This window comes from Podarcis erhardii, assembly GCF_964252035.2.
Source record: "Podarcis erhardii genome assembly, chromosome: 10".
NCBI classification, from domain to species: domain Eukaryota; kingdom Metazoa; phylum Chordata; class Lepidosauria; order Squamata; family Lacertidae; genus Podarcis; species Podarcis erhardii.
Window position 1 is genome coordinate 45,035,997 of NC_138500.1, and position 18,545 is coordinate 45,054,541.

The 18,545-nt window shown below is 42.7% G+C and overlaps 1 protein-coding gene across 1 annotated transcript in view; it reads right to left on the minus strand.

The window, feature by feature from the left end:
- Nucleotides 1-18,545, minus strand: part of TPH2 (tryptophan hydroxylase 2) — a 75,975-nt gene that overhangs the window by 35,389 nt on the left and 22,041 nt on the right. The window contains exons 6-8 of the mRNA XM_081878719.1: nucleotides 16,862-17,058; nucleotides 13,957-14,092; nucleotides 7,021-7,147 (exon numbers count right to left, since the gene is read on the minus strand). Of these exons, the coding sequence (XP_081734845.1) occupies nucleotides 7,021-7,147; nucleotides 13,957-14,092; nucleotides 16,862-17,058 (460 nt within the window). The remainder of the gene's footprint in view (nucleotides 1-7,020; nucleotides 7,148-13,956; nucleotides 14,093-16,861; nucleotides 17,059-18,545) is intronic.

Here is an 18,545-nt window from a genome sequence, read left to right on the forward strand (position 1 = left end):
TTGGACTGGCAGAAGAGGATTTTACTCAAGACTAGGAACGACCGGACTCCATAAAGTTAGGCTTCCAGGAGCCCACGGTCACGATTCAATTAGGGAGCCATTTAATAGATTTTATGATTGATACTGGGGCTGAATACTCAGTACTCCCAGAACTATTGCAGAAAAAGGCATCCAAAAGTGTAATCATTAAAAGTGCCACTGGACAGTCAGCTAAGAGGTCTTTCCTCCAACCTTTGGAATGCCAGATTGGGGGACATCGTTTAACCCATCAGTTTTTGTATATACCTGAGTGTCCAATACCTCTCTTAGGCAGAGATATGCTGTCCAAATTGCAGGCCCAAATCACTTTCACTCCTCGAGGTCCAGAAATGAAACTGCCATCAAAAGCAGCAGGAATAATTACCCTCTCAGTACCTAAGGAACAATCATGGCGCCTAATGTCAGCCTTGCAAGTCCAACCCACATTGGATACAGAATTAAACAAGCTCCTCCGAACTCTACAGGTGCCACCAGGAGTATGGGCCGAAAATAGCCCACCAGGAATGGCTAAGAATATAGCTCCAATTGTAGTAACCCTAAAACCTATGGCTACCCCTGTATCTGTAAAGCAATATCCCTTACCCCGGCGAGCAGCGGAGGGCATCCAGAAACATTTGGACCGCCTATTAAAATATGGTCTGCTTAAGCCTTGCCAATCAGAATGGAACACACCCCTTTTGCCTGTTCGAAAACCTGGGACAGATGAATACAGGCCAGTGCAGGACTTGAGGCTCGTAAACCAGGCTATCGAGACCTTGCACCCAAATGTACCAAACCCATATACCTTGCTGAGTTTGATCCCACCAGAAGCAACATTTTTTACTGTATTGGACTTGAAAGATGCATTCTTCTGTTGCCGGCTGGCACCACAGAGCCAACCTATATTTGCCTTCCAGTGGGAAGACCCTTTGACAGGAACAAAAGGCCAGCTAACCTGGACAAGATTGCCCCAAGGATTCAAAAATTCCCCAACTTTATTTGGCACTGCCTTGGCGAGGGATCTAACAAGTTACCCCTCAACACCGGGAGAAAAGGTGGTTCTGCAATATGTGGATGATCTTATACTAGCTGCAAAGGATTTTGATACCTGTAAAGAAGGGACAGAGGAACTGCTCCACTTGCTCTGGGAAGCTGGCTACCGAGTTTCCCAGAAAAAGGCACAGTTATGTTTAGAAAAGGTCAAATATTTGGGCTTTGACATCTCACACCAACAACGAGCATTGAGACCAGAGAGGAAAGAAGCTATTTGCCTTATCAAGGAACCTACCACAAGAAAACAACTTAGGGGATTCCTGGGAACAGCAGGGTTTTGTAGACTATGGATACCTGATTTCAGTAGTCTGGCCAAGCCCTTACATGAAAGCACTCGAGGTGCAGAAAAGGACCCATTCGTATGGGGACCTGAGCAGAAACAAGCCTTTTTAGTTATCAAACAACGACTTATGGAGGCACCAGCCCTTGGATTGCCTAATTCGGAAAAACCCTTTCAGCTGTATGTACATGAACAGAATGGGATTGCAGCGGCAGTCCTGACCCAGAGATTAGGAAGTTGGAACCGTCCAGTAGCTTATTTGTCTAAACAATTGGACTCAGTAGCAAAAGGATGGCCTCCATGCCTAAGGGCAGTAGCAGCCACTGCGAGCCTTGTCAAAGAAGCTGATAAATTTACCTTTGGCCAGACGATGTATGTGAATGTACCTCATGCTGTTCTGACACTCATGGAATATAAGGGTAGTTATTGGCTAACGAACCCAAGGATGGCTAGATACCAAGGCCTATTGTGTGAAAATCCCAGGATTCATCTACGAGTAGTGAATATGCTCAATCCAGCGACTTTGCTGCCCCTACCAGAGGTAGATGATGAAGAATCACATGATTGTCTCCAAGTAATGGATGAAGTTTATTCCAGTAGACCTGATCTGAAAGATGAGCCATTGAAAAATCCAGATGTTGTATATTATACGGATGGTAGCAGTTACCTGCATGAAGGTGCCAGACGAGCAGGATATGCTGTGGTCACCAATGAGGAAGTTGTGGAAGCTGAGGCTTTGCCTGCTGGCACCTCAGCACAAAAGGCTGAACTTATAGGTTTAACTAGAGCTCTGCAATTGGCAGCCGGATGTAAGGCAAACATCTATACTGATTCAAAATATGCCTTCTTAACCCTGCATGCACATGGAGCTCTATGGAAAGAAAGAGGTCTAATCGGAGCCCACGGGAAGGCTTTGAAATATGGACCTGAAGTAGAAATCCTGTTAGAAGCAGTATGGGCTCCAGAACAGATTGCTGTAATGCACTGCAAAGGTCATGGACGAGGAAGGGATCCAATAACCAGAGGAAATCATGCTGCTGACAAAGCAGCCCGAGAGGCAGCCCAAAAGCCTGTGGGAGGATTTATAGCAGCCCTCATACCAGAGGTAGTTCCAGAAGATGTTAAACCTCACTATACCCCAGAAGAGAGGAAGTGGGCTGAACAGGAAGGAGCAGTTGTGAAGGACGGTTGGATGATCCTGCCGGACAATAGGATTTATGTACCTCATCATCTGGCAGGCACAATTGTAAGAAATTATCATGAATCTACTCACCTTGGCGGTACTGCAACTAGAGAGAGTCTCAGTCGGAAGTTGTATATTATTAATCTATCACAATTAGCAACTTGCATTTCACAGAAATGTGTTCTTTGTGCTAAAAACAATCCCAGGCAGGGACCGGTACAACCTCCTGGAATTCAGCATGTGGGATACGTCCCCATGGAAAGCCTAATTGTGGACTTCACAGAGCTGGTCCCTTCTAAGGGATTCAAGTATCTCCTTGTGTTTGTAGATACTCTTACCGGATGGGTTGAAGCTTTTCCCACCCGAACTGAAAAGGCACGAGAGGTAACTAAAAGACTCCTCACTGAATTGATCCCAAGGTTTGGATTACCTAGATGCATTGGAAGTGATAATGGGCCAGCGTTCATTGATCAAGTAGTACAAGAAGTATGTCGAGTCCTACAAGTAAAATGGAGACTGCATACAGCATATAGGCCTCAGAGTTCAGGGAAAACTGAAAGAATGAATCGGACTCTGAAAACCCAATTGGCAAAATTAACCCAGGAAACGGGATTGGGATGGGTAGATGTGTTACCCATAACACTGTTTCGTGTTCGGTGTGCACCCACAAAAAGACTTAAGTTGTCACCTTTTGAGCTCCTGTATGGGAGACCGCCCTCCTTTGTTCAGGATATTCCAGCTGACCTTAAACAAATAGGAGACCATGTGACACAGGAACAAGTGCAATCTCTCTCCCGTGTTTTTGTTTCTCTTAACAGGTGGGCCCTCGAGCGCACGCCGTGCAGCATTGCCGAGCCGATTCATCAGTTCCAGGCTGGCGATAGCGTATGGGTGAAAGAGTGGAAACGTGATCCACTTGCACCTAAGTGGCGTGGACCTTACACCGTCTTGCTCTCTACTCCAACAGCGGTGAAGGTAGCTGAGGTGACCCCCTGGATTCATCACTCTCGTTTGAAGAAGTCCGAAGGCAGTTGGACGTGCAAAGGTGACCCCTCTAATCCTTTAAAACTAACTCTCTCCAAAAACCCCTGTATCTAGCCCTACCGGGAACGGGCTAGGTCACGGGCAACATTTGACGACCGGCCTGCTGCAGCCACAACCTGGAAGCTGGCTGACCTGCGCACGCCTGAAGCTTGAGGAGCGTCTGAACCAGCGACTGTGAACGGAAAGATTCTCTAATACAATTGATTGACTGCCCCCCCTTGTGGAACAATTATCAGAGATATTACTCATTGGGGATCCTCGGGATATATGTTTTGGTCTTGGTGGTTCCCCATTTCTGTCACTGGGGGAATTATATTGGGGCTAATAATTATTTGCTATCACAATAAGGTAATCTTTTGTGGAAGGAATGCATATACTAGACATCAACATGATTTTATTATTAATCCTGATCCCTTGGGAAGGGGAAGGGTCCTTGAATCTGACCAAATTGGCTAAATATGGATTCAGCCATGACCACAATATGTGGGTAGGTTTAGCTGAAATGGTAGCTAATGTTGCAAATAGGACCAATTGCCTTGTTTGCTCTCTTGGGCCAGATGATTCAGAGGGAGGTATGCCCTTATTACCGATACCATTAGATGCTATTGGTATGGTAAGCGAAATGCCACACCAAACTGAAATACAGAATTTCCCCGGATGGAACTCAACTAAACCATTACGAGTTATACCTGTACAAGGGGAATTCTGTGTACATAAATCATCAGATGCAGCTGATTCTCCCATGATAGGCTCTTCTCATTGTCACTATACTTGGGATTATAAGAAGAATAGTCATACCTGGGCACACGGTACTACCTATCGAACTCGGAATACCTTGCCCTGTGCACCTCCTTTTATTCATGCATGGAAAGTGGTGTGGAACATAACTGTGACAGAAAAAGGCAATCTAACATACTGCACTGTGAACTCTCTACCCCTTTTGGTATTTCGCCTTCTGTATTCCCCGTACCAAAAACCTCAGACCCGATGGTTGTGGTGGATATGTGGAGAATGGGCATACAAGAAACTCCCTTCCAAATGGAGTGGGACTTGTTTCTTGGGTTGGGTATTACCACCAATGTGGATTATGCCCACTAGTTCGGCCAGGCGAACACGAAGGAATGCTGATATTTCTCATATAGCAGGAGGAAGTACCCAAAGTTGGAGCGGTACTGATGATTGGCCGCCAGAGCGCATTATAGCCTATTATGATCCTGCCTCCTGGAATCCTGGTGAGCTCATACAAGGGGCACGGGATCCTATTTATAATCTAAACAGAATAATTCGATTGCAAGCAGTAGTGGAACTTGTAACCAATGCAACGGCCCAGAGTTTGAGACTTATTGCACAACAGTTGGATGAAAGTAGAGCCGCCATTTTGCAGCTGAAAATGGGAATGGATTATGTACTTGCCAGGCAGGGAGGCCTATGTGGAGTCTTGAACTTGACAGGGAATGCCTGTTGCTTTAACATTTCTGATAATGGTGAGGCAATCCGTGTGTTGGCCACAAAGATGGAGAATATAGCACATGTCCCAGTACAAACATGGGAAGGATGGGATATGGGATGGCTCACCAATTGGTTACCTAATGTCACAGGACTCAAAGGGATACTATTGTCTTGCTTGTTTTTCTTGACAGTAGTAGTATTGGTTTTATGTATGATGCCATGTATCATTTCATGTTTTAGAAGTACAATTAGCAAGATGGTTTCAAATGAAACTCTACCTCATATCATGGCCCTATACAGAGCTTTACCTCAGGAATATGATGAAGGTCAAGCTATCAAGGACACTTGGGATGAAGGTCCTTGAGCTTGAAAGGGGGGAATGAGGCACTTAACCATAAGCCTGCATTTTTATCAAAGCTTCTATATATTTCAATCAAGGCTTGTATTTAAAAATGAGCTTAAAAAAGGATTTTCAAATGTTTCATGCCAGGCAGAGAAAACCTTGGCCATTCTCCTAAGACAAGAGGGCCCCATTGATTTATAGTAGAAAAACAATTCTCAAAGTCATAAAAAGGGAGAATTACATATGCTGCCCCAAGGCTGAGAAAACACCATTAGGAATGGGGAAGATAATACCAATGTGCCTCCCAGTAAAATGAGCCAGATCTTCTTTCTAAGGTTCAAAGGCCAAGAGCAATGGAGAAGCATCTAGCTGGCTGTGAAAGGAGGGGTGCAAACTGAAGAGGCTTCTTTTAAAAGTTGTGTTTTACTGAATTTCTTCCTTTTTACTTTGAAAAGCTTTATTCTTTTAAGAGGCTACCTATGATAAATGTATGAAATATATTAGCTTAAATATATTGGCTTAAATGTAATTATGCAAAGGATTTAAGGAATGCTAGATTCTTATTTCATAGAGTCATATTGCAATAGGAGACCAGAGGGGCAAATGAGTCTAGCCCCCCCCCCCTGCCAGACAGAAGACGCCATCCAAGCAGTCTTGATATATAGTTGTCAGGCATTTGTTTAGAAACATTAAATGAAGGAAATCTTTCAATGTTGATGTGAAACTCAAGATCCTTGACATCTGTTGAACATAAAAATGTAAGATTAAACATTTGTTTTAGAAGGCAATAGGGCAAGAAGGGCAAGAGGTGAGCTGGTAATTAAGATTCCATGTAAGATATATTATTACTTATATGTCATATATATAGCTCTTTGTCTCCCTTATAAGGGCAAGGAAGTGGGTGTATCTTTTGTGGGTGTATCTTTTGTGATTGGTTCTACCAAACAGCCAATAGGAATTTCAACCAGGCTGATTGGACAGAGGCAGCCACAGGAGGAGCAAAGGGGGCTGGATTAAGGGAATATAAGTGCTGGCCAGAATGGCAGGAGGCCAGGCCAGAGCTTGGTAACCACGTACCACTGAGCCTCTTATTTATTTGTCTGACAAATAAATTACTATTTTAATTTCTCTATTGCTGCGTTGAATATTTCATTCCAGCTAAGCGTTAACCACAAGCAGGGTGCTACACCTCAGCCTGTAAAGCAAGATGAGCGCCGCAACCCCAGAGTCGTTCATGACTGGACTTAACTGTCAGGGGTCCCTTTACCTTTACCTTTTCTAAAAGCACACTGAGACAAATAACACAGTGTAATGAGTGCAAACCTTGTCCCAAATCTTTATATTCTACAGCTACAAACCATTTCTGTATTTCAGAGATGTTAGGCGGAAGAAAGAAAGAGGGGGAAGTGTTAAAATCAATGTTCTCTCATTGCACCACTACCTTCAATCACACAACCACACACAGCTGTCAGGTCTTTCTGGGCCACTGAGGCTAGCATGCATACCTCAGCCACAAACCAGTCAGAGGAGGTGTTGCCAAAGAAAGTGGGTGACTTGTTTTGTCATCACACTGAGAAACACTTCACTTTAGTAAACTTGACAGATTCTGAAGAATCAAGCAAAACACACTTTTAAAACTTAGTGACTCACAGTTGCAAGTTTTTGGACATCCTCATCAGAAGATCCCAGGGAGGCCAGTCCAATCTCTTGGGAAAACTGGGCAAATTTAGGGTCAGCGAGAAGAGGCACGTGCCCCAGAAGTTCATGGCATGTATCCCTGCAAGGGAATTAAAATGCAAAGTTAGTAGGAGTATAAAAGCATCACTGGACTCAGAGAACTGATGCATGCAAACCTCTTAGCCAAACCTGAAGCAGTTCAGTGGGCTTAAAAAAAATATGAATCTAGCTGTCATAAGTATTAAAAGGTTTATTTACAAAAATAAAACTTTGACAGTAACTGGAGAATACTGTGGGGGTTTTTAAACTTCCCATGCAGACTCGCATTAAAGTATTTTTGGTCCAAATTTGACACTGTAAAGCAGCGCTAAAAAAACCCCCAATGTGTTTTTATTTTTGTGTTTTGCATGTTGTTAGTTGCTTTGAGCAACATCTTCAGGAGGGAAAAAGCAAGTTTGCATTTTTTTGTACAAATAAAGAGAGCCCACTGCCTCTGTTTTCAGGCAAAACAATACTTGGAATATGTATTCCTATTTTTTAATGCTATGCTCTGTTCCCCCATTATATTCCTGATATTGCCCATCAAAAGAGCACAGCACGTGCCTGAGTTATTCATGCCAGCCCATCCACTATTGTTCACTGAATCACAGACATGCACACCAGGAATATGCTATGCATGAGCAGGACAATAGGAAGCAAGCAGGAGTTTCCCAGTTTGTCTGTTTTTCGTATTCATATGTATTGGACAATATGGAAACAGACATCATGGGGATTGTGAATGGAGCCGAAGTCTTAAAGGCTCAGCATTCATTTTCAATTCAGAGCTGTCACCTTGCGCTTCCTGTGAAAGGCTCGTCTGTTGGGAATAGGGCCACTTTGTTACCAGGTGAACAATAATCCAAATTCTCCTGCAGGCGACAAGTTCATGTGTCAAGTTTCACATTACAATGCCCCCTTTTCACCCAATGCCAAGCATTTCTCTAAAGAATATGTGAGAACACTCTTGAGTGGAACATGAGCGCCTCAATTGATTTCGGAACTTGACTTCCTGCCGTAACCTTTCTTTACAGGTGCAGCAGTCTCAATGGCAGAACAATTTATTTATTTATTATTACATTTTTTTCATGGAACGAACATCCAACTAAGTCATAAAGTAGACCTACTGAAATTAATAGACAGAAGCCCATTGACTTCAATAGATCTACTCTGAGTATGACCAACACTGGCTTAGCAATCATGCTTTGCTGCAGGTTCAGTGTCAGGCATTGCCAGGAAAGGGTTTTCAACCAGCAGGGCTGAAAGAGACCTTTCTAAACGAGACCCTCTAAGATCTGCATGACTTGGGCAGGTCTTTCATTGGCAGAAATACAAATGAGAACCTCTTGGGAAACACCCCCAAAATAACCTAGCAAGTACTGAGTATGCTCAGTAGCCACAAAACACTGAGTGTTTGTTTGGAGCAGGTAAGTGTGGAATGGAGTGCCCTGAAAGGCGTGGCTGGCTGGCTGACTGACTGGAACACTGAACAGGAACAGTCACATGGAAACATTTTATTACAGGTCCAGGTGCTTTTTTCCCCTTTTTTTTGTAAATGTGAACTCTGAAGGTCATATCAGTTTGCATTTCTTAGTGCAGAAAGTATTGATCTGATGTTTAGAGATATTTCCTATTCTACTTAATTTAAAATAGTTCTGGAAGCTTCTCTGTGTGAAAGAAACAAGCAGAAGGTTCATGATGTTTGGGTTATTCCTTCAGAGAAGCTGAGTACAGCTGGTTTATTATTATTATTTTTTTAATAACATTTATTGAAGTTTCGAAAAGGTTACAAAAATATAAAAGAGAAAAAGAAAAGAGGAACAAAAAATACAAAATACACACAAAAAGAAATAATAATAATATAAAAACAATTTTTAAAAAAACACGTCATCCTTTCCATATCTTAACTTTCCTTTACTTGTTTCCCTGACCTCCTCACACCTCCTTTTTTTGTATTCTAGTTCAATTAGTAATTTCAGCAAATCCTTTCCATTTTTTCTTTTATCTTGATAATTCATCTAAATATATTATAGCTTTGCATTTTCACCTAATAACACTCAATTTTCAATTAAATAATTTATCTTGAGAAACCTAACCTGTTAATTAAGTCAGCAAATCCTTCCATCTTTCACTACTATATTCTGTCATTCAATTTGCCTTAATTTATTTTAACCTTATCTTACCATAAAATACCTTAAAACTTAAGACTTAAGACTTATTTGTACATAACTCCATATTATTTCTACTAAAGCCAAATAGTTTCCTTCCCACGTTTTTCCTAATATTCATTAATTCTACAATAATTTCCAAAATAAAACTTTAAAAATTTTCTTCCAATCTTCATCCAGCGTCTCTTTTTCCTGGTCTCGGGTTATATCAGTCCTTATTGTCCTCTTCTTCTGGTCCATCAACCTGGTAATCTTATGTCCGAAGCTCTTAAGTCTCTTCCATGTCCCTTCTGCAGATCTTCTTCTTGTTTATACTTGCATTTTACCTTCTCTTTTGTTGATCTCTTTCTTAGTTTCTTTCCTTTCTCATTGAAGATCATTGAGTAGATTTCGGGGATGTTCCAACTCGAAAATGTCTCCATGTTTCCTCAAGAGATCAGCCCATTCCTCATAGTTCCATTCCCCACAGTCAACAGCATAGTCCAGAGGGTATTTAAAGACATGCTTCAAGGACCCTCCAAACTTAAGGGCTCCCACAACTCCAGATCTCCCCTGGCCCGCTCCAGGTTCAACCTTCGACAACAACGGCTTATGCTCCTGTGAGGCCTTGGGCTTCTCCATTTGTATTGCTTGAAGTTCAACAACAATTTCCTCCCCTGTCTTCTGCATTTGCTCTTGCTCCATCAAACCAGGTTCTTGAGTTGGCTCCTGAGTAATTCCTGTATAAATATTCACTGTTTGTCCAAAATTTTTAACTGCAACAATCATCAAATCCATCTTCTCGTGCAACTGTTCTAACAGGGCGCTCGTCTTGCAAAGAGCAAACACCAAAGTTTCTTCCAGACACATTTTTGTTCAAGGTCACAGTCTGTTCCCAGGATCCTAATCACCACAGCTGGAAAAACCCCAGATCGACTCCAGCAACAATTTAACAAACTCCCTCTAGAGGAGGCAGTTTCTATTTGTATCCATCTTAAAGGCAAATCCAACAAAATAAAGTTACTTTCACTTTTCAAATTTTTAATTCCTTTTAAATGCAAAGGGCAACATTGAAGATAATTTGTATCTCTTCTTTAGCTGTCTGTCAAAAGATGTTTCTTTCACGGTCAATGAACTTCACCAAAAGTCTCTGTCTCTGACACCCCGTTCCCAGGTTTGAGACGCTGGAAATTTATCTTTCTTTACTCTCTCTCCTGCAGGTATAAACAGTCAAATTTCCCCTCTTTACTCCTGCTTCAAAGAGGGGTTTGGATGGTTAAAACAGGAGGAATTTTAGATCGTTATAAACAGCTTTTCAGACTTTAGCTTGCACAATCTTTGCTTCAGATTATTTACAAAAACGGAAGGCGGACTTCCTGTTTGGAGCCTTCCCGCTTGAGTGCCAAATTAAAATGTTTCTTAGCCCAATTTTCCGTTCTACTCACGGGTACTTGTTTTAGAGTCCAATTGTCCACAGGAAAAAGTCAGTGCTCTCCGGCAACGGCTGTGCGGCTTCACTCCGTAAAAAGAGCGGTCGATTCAAGACACCGCGCCACTCACCCCCACGTCGCTTCGGACCCCCAAAAAAGGGGTTTCCTTGCATGTAGGGGGGGCGCTCCTGGTGTCAGCCAAATCCCACGTTCCCAGGCTTCCTCCGCCTGGGATTTTTAAGGGGTCTCCGCCTTTGCCGCGGCGGCAAGACCCGATTTTCGCGGAGCGGGTTCCTCTGGATCAGAGGAATTCCGCCATTGCCAATGGCGCTAACCCGGAAGTCCTGAGTACAGCTGGTTTAAACTGGTTCTGTTATCTCTTTCCAGTGTTTTTTTTTCTGGGGGGGATGACGCAGGGGTACGCATACCCCTAAACATTTTGTGAATCTAAGTTTGGCCTCATTGAGGGGCAGTATTTCAATATGAGTAGGAAAATGAGAGTGCCCCTAAACATATATATATATATATATATACACACACTGTCTCTTTCAGTCAAGGTCATGCTGGCTATAATAGGCCAGAAGGCACTTGAGTTCCACTCTCTCTTTCTGTCTCTTTTTCCATCTGATGTGGTGTTCTGTATTTAGTGTTAAGGTTTAGACTTATTATAAGTTATTGTAAGTCTAAGTTAAGTCTGCTGCAACTGGATTTCTTATGGACAGTGCCAATCCTGAATGTATTGAATTTGTGACCGTTATGCTCATTTGCCTATAGTAGCAGTAAAGCTCTGCTGGATGAAATATAATTGCCTCTGATCTATATTGTGGGAATCCTGCAACAAGTTTAAGTTTTTACTCTGCTAACTATACATCAGAGTTCTGCTCTGGATCAAAATTGAGTAGTTTCTAGGTTAGCAAAAAACAAAAACAAATGTCAAGCTACCATTTGTTGCTAGCATGAAAATATCCTAGAGCAAAGCAGTATGAGACTTTGAAATAATCCATATCCTAATATACACATGATCAATCCCGGATGCAGGAGATGATGGCCATGGACAGGTGGTTCAGTGTGCTGATTACCTGTGAAGTCCTTCTCCATGGACACTTGGTGGTCTTTGACATCATCTCCGTGCTCTGGGATTGCTCATGTGTCTCTTAGGATATGGATTGTTTCACAATATCATACTGTTTAGGGCACTTACCGATGGCTGCTCTAAATCCATCATGGCTTTGGGGATCATACCAAACGTGATATCACAGAAATAACACCAATGCCAGTGCTCACTGGTGCAAGTCAAAAGACATTACAATAAAAAAGAAATAAAATAATTCAGTGCCAAAAACAGCAGATATTTCAACAAAGTGCCATCAATATTAATAGAATTCCCTTTAGGCTTATTTTCTCTATTTAAAAAAAAGATGGGAAAATAGAACGAAAGAATATTGAAACGCCAGCGAGAAAACAATGAACATGTAGAGCAGGCATAGGCAAACTCCGGCCCTCCGGATATTTGGGACTACAATTCCCATCATCCCTGACCACTGGTCCTGTTAGCTAGGGATGATGGGAATTGTAGTCCCAGACATCTGGAGGGTCGGAATTTGCCTATGCCTGATGTAGAGAATAAACAAAAAGCTGTGGCCATAAGCTGAAACAATGATTGCAGAAGGACAGAGGGAGCAGCTCAGTTTCCATCCCAGGTAGATTGTACATGATGATCAGTATTCAGGACTGGCACCAGATGTAGAGGCCTATTTTTCTGGTTTTCTTTTCCAAGTGACACTCATTATTCTGTGACTATTAAGCATGCTCAATCCTCATTGAGCTAAGGGTTTGTTTGTTTGCTTGCTTGCTTGCCCGATTCAGGGCTTTTTTAAAAAAAAAAAAATTCCGCTGCTGCAGACTTTAGAGTTCCCTTGAGCATGCTGGTACTGCCGTCTTATTTCTCAGGGTCTCCCGTCTCACTCCATACCTGTTGGCTCTCACTATCTGAGTTTGCTAATAGAAGGCACTACAACAGAACCCCTTTGGTCACATCCACACTATATATTTGAAGCGCATTTATACCATGCCCCAAAGAATCCTGGGAACTCTAGTTTGCCCCTCAACAAAATGCAGTTCTCAGGACTGGGTGGAGTGGGGGTGTGAAGCCGTCTGAATGTTCATCACTGCCAGTCTTAAATACCAGGATTTGGTTTCAGGAAAGACTTGGCAGAGATTAATTGATCTAGAAATCCCTCGGAAGAGGTTGAAATTAGAATATTGGCTGCAAATGTGAGACTGGGGTTTATGTAAGTCTCTAGATGGGTTTCTGTTCAGAGAAGGTGCCCTCCAGCGGTGGGGTTAGAATTAACGCACACAGAGTGACGCTCTTGAGGTGCTTGCTGTTACACAGATAAAAGCCAGAAGACAACAAGCTCAAGCAACAAGGGATCATCTTGTTTAATAACTGATTGGCCTTCACAGCAGTCCTGAGCGTTTGCTACAGAGAAAGAGGAAGCTGAGCGCTTTCAAAAACCCTTTACGCTCTGTGAATGTCCTGCATCCCTGGAGCCTGAGCACACCGTTTGCTCCTTTTGGTTAGATACAGGAAAGACACCATGGTGTAAAGGACAGGGGTTTGCCGATTGAACCTTTTCCTGTCCCAGGACAATGAGGATATTTTCTCTCCCCTCCTATATGACAGTCCTTGGAATGTCAGGTGAGTTTCATGGAAGTTGCTTCTCTGTTATTACACACACCATTAACAGTGGCGGACGCAGAAGCAGCTGGGCCTTGCCCTGGAGAAAAGAGGCAGGTATTGTGCAAACGTACATGATTTTGGCAGGGTGTGCTGTAGCTGGTCCAGAAGCATGAAACAGTTCAAAGAGGCAGAACCACAGGCTTGAAATTAAATGGGATTTGTGGAACTGTGCAACATCTCTAACTGAAGAAGCCAAGTAGTGTTGTTACATTTTTTTTCATGTCACCTTTCCTTTCCTCCAGGGGGATCGGGGCTGCTTAAGTGGTTTCCCTCTCCTCCCCATTTTATTCTCATCCCAACCCTGTGAGGCAGGTTAAGCTGAGAGACAGGAACTTGCCCAAAGTCACCCTGTGGTCTTCATGGCCATGAAACTCAGTGGGTAACCTTGGGACAGTCACTTTCTCCCAGCCTAACCTACCTCACAGGGCTGTTATGAGAAGAAAAAGTTGAGGGGAGGTAGAGAAGAGAACCATGCACCTCATCATCACCTGCTTGGAGGAAACATGGAAAAAATAAAGGTAATAAATGCTAAGTTATGAGAAATTATACTCACGGTTCTGGAGTGTAGAGAGGATCAGAGCCATGGCGTATGTACTGAGTACAGTGGAAAACTCGATAGGCAAGGCCAGCTAAGAAATCACGAGGCGACAAATATCCAGCAACTGGTCTGACTGTGAATCCAGACCTTTCTGAAGTGGTAGAAAAACCAAAATTATCTGAGTATATGTGTTAATCAACAGAAAACACAAACTATTCCATATTTTTCCTACAGAATCAAACGTCGTTTGTACCAGCTCAACATTCCTTAAGAAAATAAAATGTATGAATTGATGCAGATCATTTAGCTGAGGGGAAAACACCAAGGTTACAATGTGCCAATATCACTAATCACCTTCCTGTTTTATCTACAGCAGCAGATTAAAAGGGGGGGGGGATTCAGGGCCACTTTATACATTATACAGGTTTGAACAAAGCATTTTATCTTTAGTATCCTCATAAAATTGTCAACATTAAGGGGGAGCAAATACATGCTGCCAGCTGTGTGTATCATGCAGGTAGTATATACAAAAATTATCTGAACGGCAAGCAATTTCGTGCTGGGTGGATACTTGGTGCAAACACTGATTTACCTCTATGTGTAATAGCCTCAGATCTTTCATGAAATCTGATGGCACATTATTCATTTGGAAATCATCGGCAAACATTTCTGTAACAGCAAAGAACCCTGTGGCATCTTAAAGGCTGACGATGTTATTATGGCATAAGTTTTTATGGACCAAAGGCACAAAGTGTTATCCTGAGTGATGATGTGGGGTTGACTGTAAGCACTGAGGTCGAAAAGAAAGGAAATGCCGAAAAGGTCAGATGGGAGAAATTACCTTATTATCTGTCTATCATTTCATTCCATTTATGAAGTGCTTCCTATAAAATTATCTCAAAACAATTTAACCATCAAAACAAATTTCATACAACTAACAACCCCAGATCCAATACAGATTGGGATTAAAAAATCTCCACTCAAAAGGCTTGTTGAAAAAAAGGAATGTCTTCAGCTGACACCACTCCAAAACTTATGTTCACTTATGAACAGGCTGGTTCTTTCTCAAGCTCTTTCTCATCTCATTAGTTACTGTTTAGAATTAAATGAGCTAAGCTTAGTCCTCTTCAGAAAAAAATTGTGACTGTTGTCTTTGGCTGAGAGCACACATTTGAACCTTGGAGTGCTTTTCTACCTTCAAGCAAAGGGGAAAAAAGGAACTGTGTTTCTGCACTCTTCCTCAGGGATCCAGAGAACAATGCAAGATGCACCTTTGAAAGATGCAACCCAGCTCAAAGAGCAGTCAGCCAATTAATGTTAAGTGCTAGTAGCCATAAAGTCAGAATAAAGGAAGGAATGGGAGCTGGGGCAGGTTAGCTTTTCAAGCCGTACACAATATTTTATTTTTGATCGGAAAAATCTTTCTCAGGTTCTTAGGACTATATTTTGCTGTGACTTTTCTGCGGTCATAGTGGGGACTTGTTTTGGTGGGGGGTGGGTCTTTCCCCTGCCCCCAATTTAAACATTTAATATTTGTAAGAGATATCAGCACTCCAAATCACCGGAAAAGGCAGCCCTAATAATAACTCCCTGAAACTCAAAAGAGATCTTCCAGGGCCTGGAACAATGAGAAGACGCAAGCAACCAGGTCAAATTGAACCCAGAGATAAGGGGCAAATAAGTCTGACATCTGCCTCATCTTCTTTGACAAAAACTGTGCCCGCATCAGAGACTTCCCACAGCAATTCCTGCAGATTGCAGCACATGCAACCTCAGTGATGTTTGCCCTGGCTAAAACTAATGTGCCCACATTGCATCTCCGGAAGGATAAGGGAAGATTATGGCCTTGATGGATCATTCGACACAGGCTGTGTCTACACACACACACACACACATTTATTCTACACCTGATATGCTCCCACCAGTGGTCTGGGAAGCAGTGTACATGTGATATTAGCCAAAAGCCATGTCTATCCTTTGGTTTCCTATTAAATACTGTGTGTGGTGATGTGTGATTACCCAAGCCAGTTTCAATCCAAACGCAGAGAAAGAACAGCTGCAAATAAATCGCCCTTTGACTTGTTTTAAAATGGCTTTTTATGTAGGGTTCTGGGTGCAGTCTTCCTGAGGGGAAAAATGGGTCCGTTTAATTAGTTCATCCTGCCACCTGTGTGCCTCATGCAGGGTTGCATCAAGGTCACAATGGCTGTGCAGAAATCCACCGAGAAATCCCACATCTGAGAAGGAGTCTGGGAGCAGACCAACTGGTCACCTTCCAGCCAAGTTCAGAGTTGTCGCTGGAAGTGTGCAAATCTCCAGCTCAGTTATGACTTCAGGAAAGTCAGCTGGAAACATCTGGCGACAGGCCCATTTTGGAGGAGAAGCTTGACCCCACCACCTCCAGCTGCTTTACAAACATTCAACCAGGCAAACCTTACTACCTAGGACATATGGAGTCCCCATCTTGAAAATACAAAATGTAGTGAATAAGGAGGCATTTTTCATATTCCATATAAGACTGTTAGTGCACTGGTTTGTTCCAAACACAGAGCTGACTGCTTTGCTTTGTATTCAGATGGGTTTAGGCATGTATAGTAAAAAAGACACATGTCATAATAGAGACGTTCTCATGGGATTGGGGGTCAGCCAGGACTTTTGTGCAAAACTCCCTCAACACAGCGAGAATTTTCTCAGCTGTAACAATTCCCCAAAGGAGAGACGGTAGAGATTCCTGATGGGTTTTTTTCCCCTCCCTGCATACAGATTTGTTCCATAACTGCTTATTCAACGCACAGAATTGTCGTGCGAAGAATAAAGGTATAAACAGCTCTCATTACTTGGCCAATTGTGCAACACTTGAAATGCGACACAATTATTTTTACAGCACCCTGTTCTGCTAGAAGCCAGATTTGACCCTTACCTTTAAGAAACATAGAAACATCCTCCAGCTGAGGGACATTATCCTCTCGGTAGCCACAATGCTTGGTCAACAAAGGGAAGTTCTTCAAATACTCTCGACAGGCGTGAGTAGGATAAAGTTTGGTCAGCTCCCTGAACACCACTCCCCAAGTTTTTATTTCTTCAGGTGTATAGTCCACTCTAGGGATTGGCTGGCCACTAAGAAAAAAAAAAATACAAAAGAAAAAGGTTTTGAAAACAATTACCTCTCAGTTATATGCTGCCATCAACCCATCATAAGCCCCTTCCAAACCCCCCCTAACATAGACAGGCACTGGTACCTCAAAAGAAGGAATAACTACTTTTCAGATAGCCCATTGACAAGCTGCATCGAATGCCTGCTATCATCTCCAGCAAAAGCCTGATGTGGCTGTTGTCTCATCCCCCAGGTGTGTCCTAGTGTTAGTCCCAAAACAGTCATGCTCTCTTCAGCTAGAGCAGTGGGTCAGACGCAAAACAAGAATAAGGGGCAGGGGCAGAATGCAGCCCTCCAGATCTCTTTATCTTGCTCTCAAGACTCTCCACAGGCCACAGAACTCACTGCCCTGTGTCTCAGCCTTCCCAGATGCTTTTACCTGTGTGGAATGTGTCTTCCTTCCTTGAATTATGCTAATTATGCTAATAAGTTTTTCTTGCTTGCTTGGATGGAGGATAGAGAGGTGTGCATGACTGGAATGCAGCCCGCTGTACGAAAGTTAAGTGTTATATCCATTGCGCCACCTACTTCTACATCTTCCCTCACCTGCTCCTGGCATGTGGCCCCCGTAACACTGTTCAGGAGGCAATATGGCCCTTGTGCTGAAAAGGTTCCCCAGCCCTGTTTAAGAAGAATCTTTTCCCTTCCACTCCTAGTTCTTCACATAGTCTTCATGTAACAGGTTCAACCCTTCAAACGCACTTCTTAGAAACAGCTGGGTTTTCTGTATAAGCCAGACATCACACAGAGAGAAGGTGGAGATAAGGGCCTGCCCATGACATTTTGCTGCCTGAATCATCTATGCCCTCAGGATCTGAGATCAACTGTGCACAATCCAAAGGGGTTTTTAAAAAGTTACAATATAGAACATTTTCCCCCAACCTGGTCTCTCTAGTTAATTTGAACTGCCATCGGTCCTAGCTGGCATGGTCAATGGTCAAGGATGATGGGGTTGTAGTCCAAAACATATCGAGGGCAAGAGGTTGGGGAAGGCTGATACAGTGGTTTTCCTACATATTTGGAGTATGCCATACACGTTAATTTCAGTAATCTCAATGATATGTACAGTTTGTAAGGCAGCTCAGTATTATTACAGAGAGAGAAAGAGAAAGACCCAAATAGATGCAGGAAATAGTTTCAAAATAATATAACACATCTGGAGCAATGCATTTTAATAGAATGTCTTCTTAGGGGGCAATAGGTTAACATTCTTCTTTTGCTTGCTCTGAAAGGCTATTCTAATGCTATCCTTGTGCCTGTAAATGGTCATTCTCCGTTTTAAAGACAAGGGCAGGATCGGAGGAGATAAAAGAAGAATTCTAAAACACTGACTTCTTGATACTTCCAGCTGGAGATGACCGTGCTGTGGATGGATGCCATAGCTGTCAACGTTTCCCTTTTTTTAAGGGAAATTCCCTTGTTCTGAATAGGATTCTTTGCAAGAAAAGGG